This window comes from Prionailurus bengalensis, chromosome C1, assembly GCF_016509475.1.
Source record: "Prionailurus bengalensis isolate Pbe53 chromosome C1, Fcat_Pben_1.1_paternal_pri, whole genome shotgun sequence".
NCBI lineage: Eukaryota > Metazoa > Chordata > Mammalia > Carnivora > Felidae > Prionailurus > Prionailurus bengalensis.
Genome location: NC_057345.1, coordinates 31,828,836 through 31,845,866, shown reverse-complemented (window position 1 = coordinate 31,845,866; position 17,031 = coordinate 31,828,836). Strand labels below are relative to the sequence as shown.

The 17,031-nt window shown below is 48.2% G+C and overlaps 1 protein-coding gene and 1 pseudogene across 2 annotated transcripts in view; both read right to left on the bottom strand.

Annotated features, from left to right (window-relative positions):
- The window catches only part of CTPS1 (CTP synthase 1), a 30,755-nt gene extending 21,029 nt beyond the window's left edge, over nucleotides 1-9,726 (bottom strand). The window contains exons 1-5 of one of the 2 annotated variants that reach the window (XM_043574574.1): nucleotides 9,442-9,726; nucleotides 4,992-5,170; nucleotides 3,944-4,114; nucleotides 1,330-1,430; nucleotides 456-572 (exon numbers count right to left, since the gene is read on the bottom strand). In XM_043574574.1, the coding sequence (XP_043430509.1) occupies nucleotides 456-572; nucleotides 1,330-1,430; nucleotides 3,944-4,114; nucleotides 4,992-5,157 (555 nt within the window). In that variant the 5' untranslated portion in view covers nucleotides 5,158-5,170; nucleotides 9,442-9,726. The remainder of the gene's footprint in view (nucleotides 1-455; nucleotides 573-1,329; nucleotides 1,431-3,943; nucleotides 4,115-4,991; nucleotides 5,171-9,441) is intronic. The other variant, XM_043574573.1, reaches the window with a different exon arrangement.
- Nucleotides 7,306-10,027, bottom strand: LOC122479385 (annotated as a pseudogene).
- Between the last annotated feature and the right edge of the window lie 7,004 nt (nucleotides 10,028-17,031).

Genomic DNA, 17,031 nt, shown 5'->3' with positions numbered 1-17,031 from the left:
GCTCTAGCTGTCGTGGGGTTTCACCATATAGTAGAGACAAGTGGGACATTTTTTTTTTTTAAGTTTATTTAGTTTGAGAGTAAGTGTGAGTGGGGGAGGGGCAGAGAGAATCCCAAGCAGGCTCCGCACTGTCAGCGCAAAGCCTGACACGGGGCTCGAATCCACAAACCACAAGCTCATGACCTGAGCAGAAGTCGGATGCGTATAACTGACTGAGCCCCCCAGGGGCCCCCAAATGGGACATTTTCAATCCACCACCTTCAACCGCAACTTCCCTGGCTAATTTTCCAAATGTTTTCCATCTGAGCTTTTCCAAAAGTCTGATTACAGTAATTTTAAATTCACAAAGACGGTCTTTATTCCCTGCATCTCACGCACCTAAAATAGACAAGGAATGAAAAGCACCCTCTTCTCTCTCCTTCCCACCTCCACAAAGTAAAATTCGAATGCCTTACCTGAGGGACTAGACTGACGTGAATATTACAAAAGTTCTCTCTTTTGACCTTGAACTGGAACTGACGGAAGGCCTCAATAAAGGGCATGCTTTCTATATCTCCCACCGTTCCACCGAGCTACAAGAACAAAGTTCTGTTAGAGATCAAGCACTAACCCTTCCTTTCATGGGTCAGTTCTCGGACAACTGCACCCCATTATCTCAGCTCAGCGATCAGTAACAGCATAATGTGGACTCTCTGAGTGCAGTTCATGTCACTTAGCAGTAAATGACATTTCTTTATGCTGAACAGCTACTTTTCTGGACAGGCTCTCCATTCCCCAAAGTTATGGATCTGGCAGATCTGGCCAAGAAAAAGGCCAGGTGAAAGATATACTAGAAACTTTATTCATACCAGTCACGAAGCCAAGAAACCTAAATCTTATCTACTTAGCCATAAATAACTGTTGTGTGACAAAGTATCAGTAATAGGCTGATGGAATTTCTGAGTCCTCTATTTTACATCCAACAGCTAAGACCAGCAGAGCAGGAGTAAAGAAACTGAAGCAACGGGGCTCATTCAGAGATGAGAGGATTCCCACCAGAGGAGAGATGAAGGTCAGCTGACTTTCTCAAGAGAGAGAGGAAAATGTGTCCTGCGGCTCTTACTGGTACAGTCATGATAAGTGAACGAAGAGGCTCACTCTGAACCTCTGATCGCTTGCACCTACTCGCGTTCAACGGCCTGGCCCCATCCCAGGACTGTCACTGTGCCCTTACCTGTCCCGCTGTGGTTAGGGTCAAGGGCCTCACAGAGCACTTTCTTACCAGGTGCTGATGGCTGACTAAGGAGGTGAATGTGTGTGTACACTTGGTTAGAAAAGACTCCTACAAACCTCAATAACACACACTTGAGGTTCTAGGCCGTCTTCATCCACGGGTATTAACGCCTGTCTCATGACCCACTCCTGGATTGCATCTGTGATGTGAGGGACAACTGGAAAAGAGGAAAGAGGCATGTAACATACACTTTCCTATCAACACTGGTGGAGGGAGATACACTTACTATGACAACAAACGGCCGCAATCTTTGCCTGGAGCGGTGAAGGGGTCATAAACATATTTTTGAGACCACTCTTACATGGCATTAAGAAATCTTTGAGCTCCGGGGTGCCTGGGTGGCTCAGTCAGTTGGGCATCCGACTTCAGCTCAGGTCATGATCTCGCGGTTTGTCAGTTCGAGCCCCGCGTCGGGCTCTGTGCTGACAGCTCAGAGGCTGGAGCCTGCTTCGGATTCTGTGTCTCCCTCTCTCTCTGCCCCTCCCCCATTCATGCTCTGTCTCTCTCTGTCTCAGAAATAAATAAACATTAAAAAAAAAAAATTTAAAGAAATCTTTGAGCTCCCAATGTCTGTGGCCTCCTTTCCAGGTTTCCAAGTCGTGGCTAGAAGCACAAGAGGGTAAGGCCAAGAGTATATCCTGAACCCGCATCAGTGCCCTGGCCCCTCTGCAGAGGGCCCCGGGGCTGCACCACCATTCAACAGACCCTGTGGCCGCCGCACCACTACTGCTGAAGGCTGGCACTTCACACCTGGGTGCCTTCCAGGCCCCTGTTCCATTATGTTCCAGTTTATCAGAGGATACACAATCCACAGATAAGAGAGGGTACAGGACGGCGGGGTGGTCAGGAGCACAGCATCTGGGGCCAGAATGTCAGATTCGAACCTCAGTTCCACCTCTCATTAGGTATGGATCCTTGGGACACCGCTTAACTGTTCTTAAGCTCGAGTTCCCTATCCGCTAAGTGGAGATAACAGCTTCCACTTCATAAAGTTGTACAAATTTCATGAGCCACCACTGGTAAAATGCTAAGCAGAGCACCTAGCATGCCAGTGCTCAGCAAAGTCAGCCAGCGCTGAACACTTTTTAAAACCCTAGCTGTCGGGCCAGAAGGCAGGTTCCTAAGGGGCAGGGATTACTGTTTAACCTGCTCTGTATTTAAGCAGCGGTGCCTCAGGCACAAGGATATTCATTATCTACTGCACACACAGCAGCCAAAGGGATCTTTTAAATATGCAGTTTCCCCCCATCCCGTGTTTTAAACCCTTCAATGGCTTCCCACCGCTCTGAGTAAAATCCAAACTCCAGGCCAAGGCCCAAAAGGCCCTACATAACCTGGCTGCAGCCCACCTCACCGCCCCCACTCCCCACACCCATCCCCCTGGTCCCCTGGCCTGACTGTAGCCTCAGGCCTCAGGCCCCTCCTCCGCTTGTCCCCTGGCTGGCCTCTCTCCTCTAGAATGCCCCCTCGTGGAGTCTCCCTAACCACCTGTCCAAACTGGCCGTCCCCACGCATTCTCTCTCCTATTTCCTTCACAGCTCTTATCAGACATCTTGTTTCATCCGTTTGTTTTTGTGTCTCCCACGCGGAAGCCCCCATGGGGGCGGTAGCCTCGCTGCTCTCCTTCATCCATAGCCCCAGCGCCAGACAGGGTATGTCCGCAGTGAGCATTCAAGAAACATGTGACGAATGAATGCACACAAGAATGAATTCGCTGGAGGCCTAGAACAACAAACTGTATGATCGAGATCATCTTAATTCCTAACTGATCCCCTTTCTACGTGTCAGGAACTCAGAGAAACGGTGTCACGCAGCTCTTTCCGCCCTCCAAGCAATCAGGAGAGCCAGGTAGTTAGTAACTCCATTTGGCAGAAAAGAGAGCCAGATCTCAAAGAGGTTAAGTAATCTGCCTGTGTTCACAAAGCTGGTAAGTGGCAGGGCTAAGATCTAAACATGGGCTAAGCAGGGGCTAAGTGGCTTGCTTTCAATTTAGCAAAGTCTAAAGCCAAGGGCAGATTCACTCTCATAACTCAGAGAAAAGCCACTTTTCAGCAAACCTCTCCCCCCCCCCCCCCCCCCCCACAAATTTGGACTTAAGCCATCACACTAGACCAGTGGTTTTCCAACCCCACCTTTTCAGAGTGGCAATTTTCTCAAATGAACGCTGTGCAAAACCCCAGGGCAGCAGGCGGACATAAGTGAGGCCGGCTGGTAAAAGGGCAGGAGACCCAGAGAGCCGCTTCTCAGACTCCCACAGGCCCACGCGCACCGACGACCAGCCTGCAGACCAACGTACACCACGCACGTTCTTGTCCTACCACTGTTTACAAGTGGGTCCCACATGCACAACATATATACACGGCCTGGCTGACTGCCCTGATCTAGCTGCCTTCATCACTTCACACCCATCACTGCGTAAAAACAACAGCTCTCTGGGCTCAAATCATGCCGGACTGATAGCTTCAGTGGCATTCATACAGCAGCAGGGGCTCCTTCAAATTACTTTTTGGGGAAACAGCCATACAACTCTAAATTTTCAACGGAAGGCATGGTTCAGTAACAACACCTGGACGCTTTCAGGCTGAAATTGCATGAAAAGTAAATTCTTGTTCACAAAAGAAAAGCAAACTGCTTAAGGTTTTCACACCTTGAGAGCAAATCCAGTTTTACCTTGGACGGTTTTCCCCAAGTAATCTCCTTTGCGTTCCTTGTTAATGACGTACTGGTAGATCTTTCCAGTGGTCAGATTATTGTCCTTGGTGAGGCGGATGTCTAGGAACCGCTCGTAGTTCCCTAGATCAAGGTCTACTTCCCCACCATCATCCAGCACAAAAACCTCGCCTGCGGTGAATAGTGAAAACGGTCAGGGTAAGTGAGAAACACCCATGTCATGGCAAATGTGAGGCTCAAAATATAAACACTCAAATAGAACAAAGTCTGCATTACCTGGACATGAAGCAGAGAAATTTATTTCTAGAAAACTAAATATGACACAAAAGAAAGAAAAATATCACCAACCATTCTCCAGAAGGCAATAGCTTACTTCCAGCCTATCAACAACAAGCTCGGTCGGAATCAGGAAGTTATAAAATAGCATTGAACGGAAGGAAATCATAGCCTCAAGGGCGGTGGAGACAGGGAACTTTACAGGAGTGTGGTATCTGCTGCCTAAAGAGAAAGAACTTTCAACAATGCCTACTTGTGCAGCAAAAGGTTTCAAACGTGATGAAAGTATGATTTCCTTCAAAGCTCACACTGGATACTAAGGTCCTGCTGATTACAAAAACCAGCTTCTGGGCTACACTTTAGTCCCAAACAAAGTTGTGAAACTCCAAGTTTGTCCCATTCCTTTGTTTGACATTCATTCCTTGAGGCGTCATTCTAGAAGTCTTGCCCAGAATGGTTCATTCCTACCATCACAATAGGAGACCAGCATAAAAACTGGAAAGGGAAAAATGTCTTATTTTTTCCCCCTCAGAGAGGGGTTTCTATTATAGAAACCTCTAGACTCTAATCACTATGTTGCCTATTTAGATTTCTGCTTCCTCTCTGTCAAGGTGAGAAAAACAGATTCTGCTAACACTAAGGTCCTTTTCGGAAGGCAGGAAATGCAAGTCACGTAATACAAAATACACACAATTTCCAAGGGCTGATGTATATTCTTCCACATACTCCATAATTATTATTTTAACAAAAGAAAGAAATGCATCGTGCTTACCATGTTCATAAGGAGAGAATGTTCCCGCATCAATGTTAATGTATGGGTCAATTTTAATTGAAGTTACATGTAAACCGCATGATTTCAGTATCGTGCCTATGCTGCTGGCGATGATTCCTTTTCCAATTCCTGATATAACACCACCAGTAACTAGAATGTACTTCATTTTACTTTTTGACCTGGGAATGGAAGAAGGAAAAATTACAGATAAAATATATTTCCACAAAGCAAACGTACCTGGGTTCAAAGGCTAGCTGTACCGCTTCCTAGCTATGAACCCCCCCACCCCGGGAGCCTCAGTTTCCCTGTCCATCGCACGACTTTAGAAGGTTGTTATGTGATGTGAGCTCCTAACAAACATTTCTTAGGATCACTGAATGGCTTTAGTCAAACAGGAGTTGAAAAACAATGCCTAGTCACATAATGTAGCTTTTGTTTAAAGCTCTGACAACCAACAACCTTGAGAGACGACCTAATAAAAAAATAAACTTAAAAATCTGACAGAACGCTATGCCCCAAACATTGGCTGACATAGCCAGCAGACCCCGGGGTACAAAAGCAGGTGTCTCATTATTTTCCCTGCATGGGAGAAACAACGTCTCAATCTTGGATGAGCCCTGGATTGCCTGATTGCCCCACAAAAGAGAATGTCTTTGACTAACCTACAATGTATCCCCAAGAAAACAGAGCTTCGCTAGGTTATGGAAGACGGAATAAAAGAACTTCAACATTTAAAAGGAGTTGCATGGGGCGCCTGGGTGGCGCAGTCGGTTAAGCGTCCGACTTCAGCCAGGTCACGATCTCGCGGTCCAGGAGTTCGAGCCCCGCGTCGGGCTCTGAGCTGATGATGGCTCAGAGCCTGGAGCCTGTTTCTGATTCTGTGTCTCCCTGTCTCTCTGCCCCTCCCCCGTTCATGCTCTGTCTCTCTCTGTCCCAAAAATAAATAAACGTTGAAAAAAAAAAAATTAAAAAAATAAAAATAAAAAAAAATAAAAGGAGTTGCAATGAAGCCTAAAAATCCTTTAGTTAAAGGTAGTTTGCTCCTGTAGTTTATTAATAACTTACTCCTTCCCAGTTGTACGGCTGTTTAACTCAAAACTCTCTCCGAGCTGTAAAATGAAGAGAAACCATATATACTGGAGGAAAGGAACATCAGATAACAAACCAGCCTGAAACACATAATGGGCAGAGGATTCAAAGAGAGGACAGATCCCATTAAATCCAAAAAGCTGTACAGCTGTGGCCGGGAATGGAAGCAGCAGATGTGGTGACAGATAAAAAGGGTGGGTGGATGGAAGAAACAGCAGAGGCAAGAGGCGAGGTGACAGCAACAGGCTGGCCAGGGAGAATTCATCACTGGCCCTAGCTTCAGAGGCTCAGAAACATCATTTGGTCGGTAAACCCAAATGTGATCAAAACACAATCACCAAGTAGAAGAGAATGCTTGCTTTGGCACGGTCAGGACATTTTCCTCCTCTGGGAACGCTTCATGTGAAGCCAGTTTATAATAAAAATAAGCTAAGAAAGGAACAAGGAAACCGGGGAGTTCTGCCTGAAGCATTCCCCCGGCCCCACTCCCCAAGGCAGGAATGAATACACTTGGCAAAGTAAGAATGCTCCGAATGACTTCCCCCTTGGACAGCAAGGAAGACAACCAGACCGTGACGTGCTCCTTCCATTGTTATACCATTTCCAAAAGCATGCTCCTTGGTTTCTGCAAAATGTATGTGGGGTTCCCATAAGGCATTTTATGGACATAAAAGTCAGAAATGTTGTTAAACAGTCAATTGGCTTAATGCCAGATCTCCAGTAGCCTTTAATAAGTTAATATGCTCTGTGATCTCCCCAAACGGGCATACAGTGTAGTTTCCCCAAAACTTGTTTGACCCCAAGTCCCTACTATTTGGGGGGGGGGGGGGAGAGACACTACTCTGTCACCTCACAGTGAAACAGATCCTTACTGACACACGGATTATCAGACTTGGCTACATTTTAGATGTGTTCTATCCAGGGATATCCCTGACACTACAGAACTAAATTCTCAGACTAAATTTTAGATGTTCCTAGAAATTTCTCAGAGTGGGTTATGGAGCAGGTTACTTTTACAGAAGACTCCTTCTTCATCCGTTTGTATTCGACTCGCCCCAATTTTACCTGAAGAGGGTTAACACCTCTCTTAAGATTCTTGCGGCCTCCCACAGTGCCTGGCAATAAAGACCCCAATGGGCTCCCAGACCAGGTAGGAGAGGCTGACAGGACCCACTCACTCACACTGATGAGCGACCCCCTATGTAGGTGCTACCGTGCTGGACACTTTGGGGACCACAAAAGGTTTTGGTTTTTTTTTTAACTTCTATTTGCATTTATTTTATGCAGAATTTACTCCCAGGCCATAGGTTTTTGTTTCTCCAGTTTCTTCTGGGATCTCTTTTTCTTCTGCAACCTCCTCTCCCGGTTTGGGGACTAGCTGCTCTTTCCCAGTAAGGACCATCTCCGCGTGGCAGGAGAGCTCACGTGGGGGTTGAACCGACCACGAGCCCTGTAAGTTCTGCGCCGCAGCTTGGGGGCTTTTGTTCACCTGGATGTGCCCAATAACCAGAGAATCTACATCTAAACCCTTAAGTTCAGCATTCTTCTCTGCATGTTTAAGCACGTGCAGTAAAAATTCAGCGCTCTTTTTGGGCCACCAACCCCGTGTCCAGCCCCACAGTTTGGCCTGGGCACACCCACACCTACCAACTCCACCACTGCAGTGACACGGAATGGCACACGCTGTGTCTACAAAGTGACATCTTTCAGATACTTGGTGGCTTTTTGGATATGCATACCCTCGATGGCCTGGGAAGTTTCACGTGTGTTCTTAAAGTGAACACAAAGATTTGAAACCTCTAGACTTGCATGATTTCGTAGGGTTTTCTGGGTCAAGTGAATAGCAAACCATTTTCAGAGATCACCTCAGGCTGCTTATGGGAAGAGCGGGGACCAGAAAACTTCACCAGATCTGGGCTCATATCACAAGTTGCTGGCAGTCCGGTTAGAGACAAAACATTTACAAATAAATGAGTAATCCACTGATGGTGGGAAACAAGGACAACATACGAAAGGCACACATGGAGAACAGAAAGCAGAAAGCTTTCAGTGGCAAGACCAGGGTACAGATCATGTCCTAGCAGAGGAACGTGAGAGAAATTAAGGCAGGGAGAGGATCCAAGTTGCTCCTGCTTAGTTGACCTGAGACCTGCAACAGGTCTTCAAGGACTGACAGCAAGAAATAAAGCATGGAGAAGGCAACAGAGTGAACAGGAAGGTGAAGGCCATCTACAGAAAACAGATGCAGGGCCAAGAAGGGGGGGTGGGGGGGTGGAGGGTGCCTGTGGGAAGACAGTGGGAAATAAGCTGGAAATGTAGGCAAGGGTCCAAATCATGTGGAAACCTTAATGTCCAATCTGCACTTTATTCTGAAGAGGATGGACACATGGGAAAGTTTTCAAGCACAGAAGTAACATATATTAAGAGGTATCAGGGGTGCCTGGCTGGTTCAGCCGGTAGAGCATGCAACTCTTGATCTCGGGGGTGGGAGTTCGAGCCCCACGATGGGTGTAGAGATTACCTAAAAATAATCTTTAAAAAAAAATTGCATCAGAGGAATTCAATAAAAATGGCAAGGGGCTTTTTTGTCGATAAAAATGTTTTGAGATCCACCTCCAGCCCTACCACTTGTGTACGTAGACCTGTCAAGTCAATCAAGGTGCCTGAAGCCCGGGTCCTTACATCGGAAAAATGGGTGATCCCCGCATCGCCTGTCACCAGGACTGCTGCGGATTGGAAATTACGAGTGTGGACCTACGTGTGCCACGCAAACGTAGTGAACTTCTTTAAAACGCGGCATGCTCTCTACGAGCGGCCAGGGGGAGAGCGCCACGGCTGTGGGGCCGAAGGGGCCGCACCCCGAGCCCCGACGAGCTGCAAGGCCCCTTCCGCCCACTGGAGCCGGGGCGCGCCGGAGGGGCCGCGGCCAGGCCGCCGAACCCATCCCCCACGCGGCAGCGCGTCTCGGACCTTGAACCGCCTCCCAGCCAGGCTGCAGCCGTGCCCCAGGGTCGGAGGGGCCAGGGCCCGGGCAGTCCCTAAGGAGGGGCGGCCGCCGGGGCTTCTCCCGGAGGGCTGAGCAGAGGGGCTCCGGCGCCTCTACGGCCCTCCCGGTCCCACGCGTCATCCCCGGCCCCCTGCTCAGCCGAGCCAGGTCGCGCTGCAGCGCGTACTGCCGGCCCCCGCGACCCCGGCCCCGCGGCCTTTCCCGCCGCCCCACGCCCCTTGCGGCCCGGCTTCCCAGCGGCGCCCGGCCACGCGGCCCCGCGCGCGGGAGCCGGCTCCTAGCCGGCCTGGCCGCCCGCCCGCCCCACTCCCGTTAGCCACGCAGCCCATTGGTCAGGCCGGCGAGCCACCTCACCCTTGATTGGTGGGAGCGGTGTCTATCAGCCGGCGGTGTGGCTGTCCCGCGCCGGGTTCAGCTAGCGCCGCCGATTCCTGCACGGCAGAACAGTTCCCCCAGGATCCCTGGAGTCAGCCTACCTGAAGCCGGCTTCCAGGCCTGCCGTCGGCTAAGGATCTAGGTGTGCGACGCGCGCGCTGGGCCCCGGGCAGCCAGTGAACCAGCCCGGCCGCATGCGCCCGGCAGTCTTTCACGGAGGCGGGCTCCAGGCGGTGCGCACGCAGAGGCGGGGGGCGGGGCGGGGGCGAGGGCCCTCCCAGGGGCGGGGTCTGGGTGAGCGGGGCGCAGGGCCCCGAGTGCGCAGGCGCGGGGGAGACGCGCTTTCTCGTCGGCTGGGGCTGGTCTGCGGGGTTGTACCCGGGCTGCTGACGTCCGGAAGACGCAGGCGTTGGAGACCCGGCAGGTTGTGGCTTTTCTGCCTTGCATCTTTTGTTCGCAGTCGGCGATCCAGGCTTCCTCTCTTGCGGAGGAGGCCGTTTTTGGACTCAAACCTGGCAAATCCGTCCTCTGGCCCCAGCAGCCTTCGAGAGGAGGCCAGATCCATCACGCCGTGTCTCCGAACCTTCTGGCGCCGTGAGCACCACGTTCACGCCAGCTGGTGGTGCGACCCCAGCCCATCTTTCCCGCCACGCCCTCTGGACCGAGGGACAGCGGCAGTGTCACCCCCTGCTGGCCTCTAAATGAGAAAGCCTAGAAGGGCGCCTCAGCTCCCGCTCCTTCCTCATCTGCCTTCCTTGCCCCCGCATCTGCCCTGAGCGCAGCTGCTTTAGATGGAGAAGGGTCCAGAAAAGTCCATAGTTTCCTCTGGCTAATAGTCATTGAGCACCCACTGTGTGCCACACGCTGGGCTGGGCTCCAAAGGACCCTGTCCTGGGTATAACGACGTAGTGGGGCAAATTGATCAGCCAATTACACTTCATCGTGATTTTCATAATTTTTTGCTGCTGGAGTGCCCCGTGTGGGGACTGACCGAGTCTGGTGGGCATTGGGGATGCAGTCAAGAAGTCTTCTCCGAAAAAAGCAGTTTAAAGCTGAGAACTGAAATTTACTGGCAAAGAATGGGAAGGGCGAGGTGGGGAGTAAGAATGAGTGAGGCAGAAAGAAAAGCTTGTGTGAAGGCCCTGAGGCCCAGAAGAATGTAGAACAGCTGAATCATCAGGCCAGTGTAGCTGCATTGGAGAGAGCCAAAGGAAGAGAGAATAAGAGATCAGGCTGGAGAGGTGGGCATGGCCATACCATGCAGAGCATTATAGAGTAAGTTAAGGATTTTGTTTCTCCTACAGGCAGTAGAAAAACCATAGAAAATTTTTTGAGGAGGGGATTTTGTTTTTCTTTTGAATAGTGGATACATGCACATGGTTAATTTTTTTTTACTATGAACACTACACAAGGGTACTTGAAAAACTTCTCACCTCTGTACCCTGATGTTCCTGTTTTCTTCCCTAGAAGCAATTTGTCACAAGCTCTTGTAATCATTTAGGAAAACGACTCAAACAAATGGTTTCCAAGGAACCGGTTGGGAGGCTTCCGTAGTGGCCCAAAGAGAGCTTCTGGCTTCTTCCAAATCTGGAACCCCACTGCTTCTACCCTGCCAAGCCACCCAAACTGCACTCAGCTCCAAATCTAAAACATGCTCGGGATGTGTTTGAGGATGTGCTATGTCCACACATTCTTTCAAGAAGCATTTGGTGTTTATCTTAGCGCTGGGACATGATAGACACTGAGAACATACTTGCTGAAGTAATGGAGATGCTGTAGGAGACACAAGAATGAGCCATTCCCTCGGCGGGTGTTCTGGGTGATCACTGTCCCCTGTCTCCTCCTCCTTTGAACCTCTGCCTTCCCCTCCCCCATACTCTCTCAGCAGTGGTCTTGCTTCCTATTTCACTGAGAAAATAGAAGCCATCGGACCTTCTTGAGCTCCCAGCGCCGTATCCATCAACCTAGTTCTATCTCTGCGCACAGGCTCTGCCTTCTCCCCGGTGCTGTGGACACACTACCCTCATTGTTTCAGGCGCCATATCTTCTTGTCAAGTCAAGAACGTCACTCTGTTAATTCTCCCGTCGTGCATCAGCGGTTTTCCCCTCTATCATATCATTTCCCCTAACAGGATGCAGTGTCTGCCGTCTCAAAAGCTCTGTCTTCACTGTACGTGATTCTCTGGCTACCCCCCATTCCTCCGTGTCCCTTTTCAGCACAGCTCCTAGAAAGTGCTGTTTGCACTTGTTGTCTGCAATTTCTTCCCTCTCTCTTGAACTCATTCTGATCAGGCAATTGCTCACATAATTCACACTAAACTGTGCTTGTCGAAAATTAACTTCTGTGCTCCCAAACCTCTGAATCCCAGCCTAGACTCCCAAGTCCTAGATAGAGATGCCAGTGTGGCTGTACGTGCATGGTGTGTGTGTGTGTGTGTGTGTGTGTGTTTGCACGTTCGGGCTGTTCCTCTCCCCAGCCGTGAGCTCAGACTCCCTGTGGGCTTGTGAGTGCAGCCATACTGCCCCCAGCTCCTGCTCCTAGACCAGATGATTCCTAACAGCACTTGTCAGAGCTGATCAGTCCCTCCTTAAGACATGTTCTTTACCTGGCTTCTAGAAAACCATTTCTCTGTTTTTCTCCTATTTCACAGTCCGCTCCTTCTGGGTGCCCTTTCCTAGAACCTTTCCTGTTCCTGACCTGTAAACACTGGTATGCCCCAGGGCTCATAAGATGCCTTCTCCATCTATAATCACTCTTTACATGATCTCATCCTGACTTTAAGTACCATCTATATTCTGACGACTCCCAAATTGACATTTCCAACCTGGACCTGTCTCCTGAACTCCAGATTTAGGGCCCTTCTAAGCATGAAGGTCTTGGCACAAACAAACAGGCACCTTGTCTTCAGGTGGGATTGCTGTGCACTGCTCTTCGTGTTCCAGAGCTCCCCCTGGGATCAGGCTGCAGCCTCAACCAGGGGCCACACACTTTCCAAAAAGGGCCTGAGAGTAAGTATATTGGGCTTTTGGGCCATATGGTCCCGGTCACAACTACTCAATTCTGTCTTTGTAGCACAGAAAGTGTAGTGCCTGAACAAAATAAGTGTCACAGAAATAGAAATGCAGGTTTGATGGCAAGGCCAAAGTTTGCCAGCCCCTGAGCTAAACATACCTGTCGTCTTTTCTAGCACCTTCCCTGCCCTGTGCTGCTCCCCCCATTCCCTTACAGGTTTCACTTGGGAGCATTGCTCAATTATCCACTTACACAAGAACCCCCTCTCGGTCTTTGTTCCTAGGGAATGCGACCTAAGACAGTGCCCCTCCTACACGTCCCTCCCAGGGTGCGCTCAATACTTTCCCTAAGACATTTATCACAGGCTGCTGAAATTGCCTGTCTACCTGGGCGTCTCCTCCCCACCCGATTGTAATTAATCTCATGGCGATGACTTCACGTTTCTGTGTCTCAGTTCCCCTTATCAGGTACAGTCTTGTTCACCTAAGTTTAATTCCCTCTACTACCCTGGAAGGCAAATGCCATCCTGACTACTATATTCCATATGTTGAAGCCGGGAGTGAAAAGTGTAAATGCCCTACTGAGAGCACGTATGAAGGTTCGCTTTGAATCCTTTCTGTTTTGCACCCCCTCTTTCCGCCCATCACCAAATCCTGCCAATTGTTTCCTCACCGAGGCTCCTTCGAGTGACTTTCTTCTCATTCACATCAATACGCTGTCATCCTGGCCGGGTGTTCTAACAGATTATGTGGGCAAGTTATGGCAGCGAGGAGCCCACAACCATTGACTTTCATGTGTAAGTTTTGCCCGGATGGAGGCTACTTAAAAAAACTAAAATTCTTTTTAGTTCTTAAGAGATATGTAAATGGTATGAAATTCAAAAGGCACAAAGGAATACACAGCAAAAGCTTCCCTCACATATCCCCCAGCCACCTAGTTTTCCTCCCAGAGGCAACCAGTATTAGGTTTCTCGTTTATCTTTCAAGAGATACTCTGTGAACAGTCTATGTCCTCGCTTATTGGCTGTATGATATTTTAGTGTGTTCTATTGGATTTTCCTTACTTGAGCCAGCTTTCTTTAATGACGTTATTTAGTGAATTCACTGGTTATACCGTCACTTGGACATGAAAAGATTGAAAGGGGTATGCGTAGGGGCGCCCGGGTGGCTCAGTCAGTTACGCGTCCAACTTTGGCTCAGGTCATGATCTCACGGTTTGTGAGTTTGAGCCCCGCGTCGGTCTCTATGCTGTCAGCTCAGAGCCTGGAGGCTGCTTTGGATTCTCTCTCTCTCTCTCTCTCTCTCTCTCTCTCTGCCCCTCCCCTGCACTCTCTCTGTCTCTCTCTCAAAAATAATAAACATTAAAAATTTTAATAAATAAATAAAGGGGTGTGTGTGTGTGTGTGTGTATGTGTGTACCTGTGTGTGTAAAATATGAGAGAAAAATGAGGCAAAGGGAAAATTAGGGTAGGAACTTTTTCTCCTCAATGACACTCCATTGCCTTCAGGATAAAGCCAAAACCACACTTTGATTTATGAGTCTATGCACAATCTGGCCTCAGTTTACTCCTCCTGTAGCCTTATGACCCATCCCATGCTCTAGCCACACTGGACTCTTTCAGTCCCCTAAACACGCCATTCTTTCTCTTTCCCACGTCGGGATCTGTGCATAGACCTCTGTTGGAAAACCCCCTTCCCTTTGTCTCACTACTGTCACGTTTCAGCTTGGCCTTCGCTTTCCCAAAATAGATTTCCTGGACATATTTTTGGGGATCATACTAACTCTCCACTCTCCTACTGCTGCCTGGACTTCCCTAAGCACAGCACTTACAAGCTGTAGTTTGATGGTGCATTCCCTTGTCTAGATCTCCCCCTCATCTAGAAGCTCTGTGAGGTGTGGGGCCTGCTTATCTGATTTACTATTGTATGCCCAGCGCTCATAGTGCACAATTGGAAAATATTTTTTCCTACAAATAAATGAATCCAGAAATTAAATTAGATCCCAAATCCTATGCGTTTTTTAGAAGTGAGTCACAAATTTGACTTTTAACTTCCCCAGAGCCAACGTGAGAAGGATCAATATGATTCGTAGAAAACCATACAAGTGTTAAAGAGAAATATCACTTCCTCAAAGAGCCCTTCACTGAGCCCCTAGGGCCCCTTAGCGGCACCCCTAAGTCCCTCCCCACACGCACACTATTTTTCCTTGGTAGCATTTATCGAAATTACAACAATCGATGGGGTAATTATTTATTTGATGTGTGTGTTCTCTACCAGACTGCCTTTCACTTAGGAGTGTATCCCAGCACCTCTCACATTGCCTGCGAGTAGCAGGTACTCAGTCAATGTTTACTGAATGAATTAAAGGGACCTTTCTTCCTATAACTGAGATCAGAAATCAATTTCGTCTGCGAGTCTTCGTGGAGGGGATGCAGGATATGTGATGCATGGATGAACGGTCTCAGTGATACCCAGACAACAGCCCTACAGGAGACAAGGGTCACAGGGCTTTCCCTAGAATGATTCTCAATAAAGGCTGATGGCAGTGCCCCAAAGCGCAATTCAGGCACAGCGATTCTGCTAAGAGCCAACAGGATGCCAAGAGTATGCCGTGTGGGGGAGAAGCCCTCGGAAGACCCGGCTTATTCAGAAGTAAATTATAAAGCATCTTCTGGAGCTCCTCTGTAAAGAAAGTTCTCTAACCCGAGTGCCGGGTAGATTGTGAGGAGAGTGGATTAAATATACACCTGAGAGAGACGTGGGATGAAGCTATTCAAGTTACATTCAAAGGCTTTCAACAATTATTTGAGCTTGGGGTACAATTCATATGTATCTCAGAATTAATTGATGTCCTTCACAGCGAACATGACGGGATGTCAGAATAATCTGACAGAGACATCTGTCTCATGCTGGGCATATAATAATATGTATTAGTATTATATATAATTGTATGGTGTAATCAGACTCTACTACCCCAATAACACATTTAGGGAAAAGAGGTAGTAAAAGACAAAACAGAAAGAAAACAAACGCTTTATGAAAACATGTTATTATGCAAGCATACTAGCGAGTTCTCAGTTGACAAATACACCACAGCTAACATCACCACCTATCCCAGATTTGGGGGGCAGTTCCGACTTCTTGGAATCTTATTCTCTTTAATAAAATAATGTATTCCATGTATAACTAAAGGCCATTTTGTTACTACACCCGTATAAGACTTTAATGCAAATGAACGGGCAGATGAGAAAATGAATACTTTTGAAATCATATACTTTGACTTGGGGGTTCAGAGAACATGGCACACAGGACTCATTTCTAGTCTCCTCACCTTAAGACCTCTTCCAGCTTCCCGTGCTAGTTGAGTACTACCCCTCTGATCTACAGAACTCTCTCTTACTCATCTGTTCCAGCATTTACCGCATTATATGGCGATTATCTGGATTTGCTTGTCTCCAGACTGAAAGAACCGCCTTTTTTCAGCTCCAATAGCCACAAGAAGGAAAGGCAAAGCCGCCCTCAAACTTCATAAACCCCCAAAACCACCTCAAACATCTAATCTACCTTAAGACTCTGTGTTCATTGTGCCACCAAAGCTTTCAACCAAATTGTGGCCCCTACATTCTTCCAGTATGAAAACTCCAGAGGCAGAACATTCTGTCCGCAGTGCCTGGAACAGTACTTGGCACATAGCAAGCCCTCTGTAGGTCATTGATGAACCGAAGTAAGGCTATGAAATTAACCTTGCGACGTTCACCTTTCTCATGGTGTGGCTTTTTTCACCTCTTTGTCCAAGACAAACGAATGTTCTTGCAGGAAAACCGATTATATTTCAGTTGGTGGGAACACACCAATTCCCACGAAAGCAATCCTTACTTCAGCCCAGCTTGGTAATCCAAGGCACTCACATGTTTCCAGGCAATGTTTCCTCGGGGCGAATTGTGGACTGAGGATCGCTAAGGGGTCAGAACGTCAATAGGCTAGGCATCTAGCCTTCTCCCGGCTGCCATTGAGTTGAGTGACCTAAATGATTGGCACCAAGAACATGGACAGTCAGAGACTGAGAGATTTAGGAAGATTTGCATCTAGGAGGTACTCAGTGGAGCTGTGTATAAAACTCCATAGTTATAATTTCAAATTCTTGGGCCAGGCTCCAGACATCTGTATTTCAGATCTCCCTAACAGATCTATTTCAGTCTCCAAGAACGACTCAGACTCTTGCCATTAGTGTCACAATCACCTGAAAGGCGCCTTTCAGACCTGGGGGAAAATAGGGACAACTCATATAGGAGCTCCAACAACTCCCACGTTTGCATAATTAGCACTTCGATTCCTGTTCACATCATGGGAGTTTTAAAAATGATTCAACCTTTTAAAATACCTGCATTCAACACATATTTAACTAATCTGATTCAAGGAGGCATGAGGAAAACACCCATCTGGTTGTGGGTTCATGTAACTGGAAAGATGGACGAGGGCGATGTGGTAGTGGTGATATTCTTCTGGAGGAGGAAGTTTAGGGCTGGATTTTTGCTTGTTTTAACAAAATTATGTTTT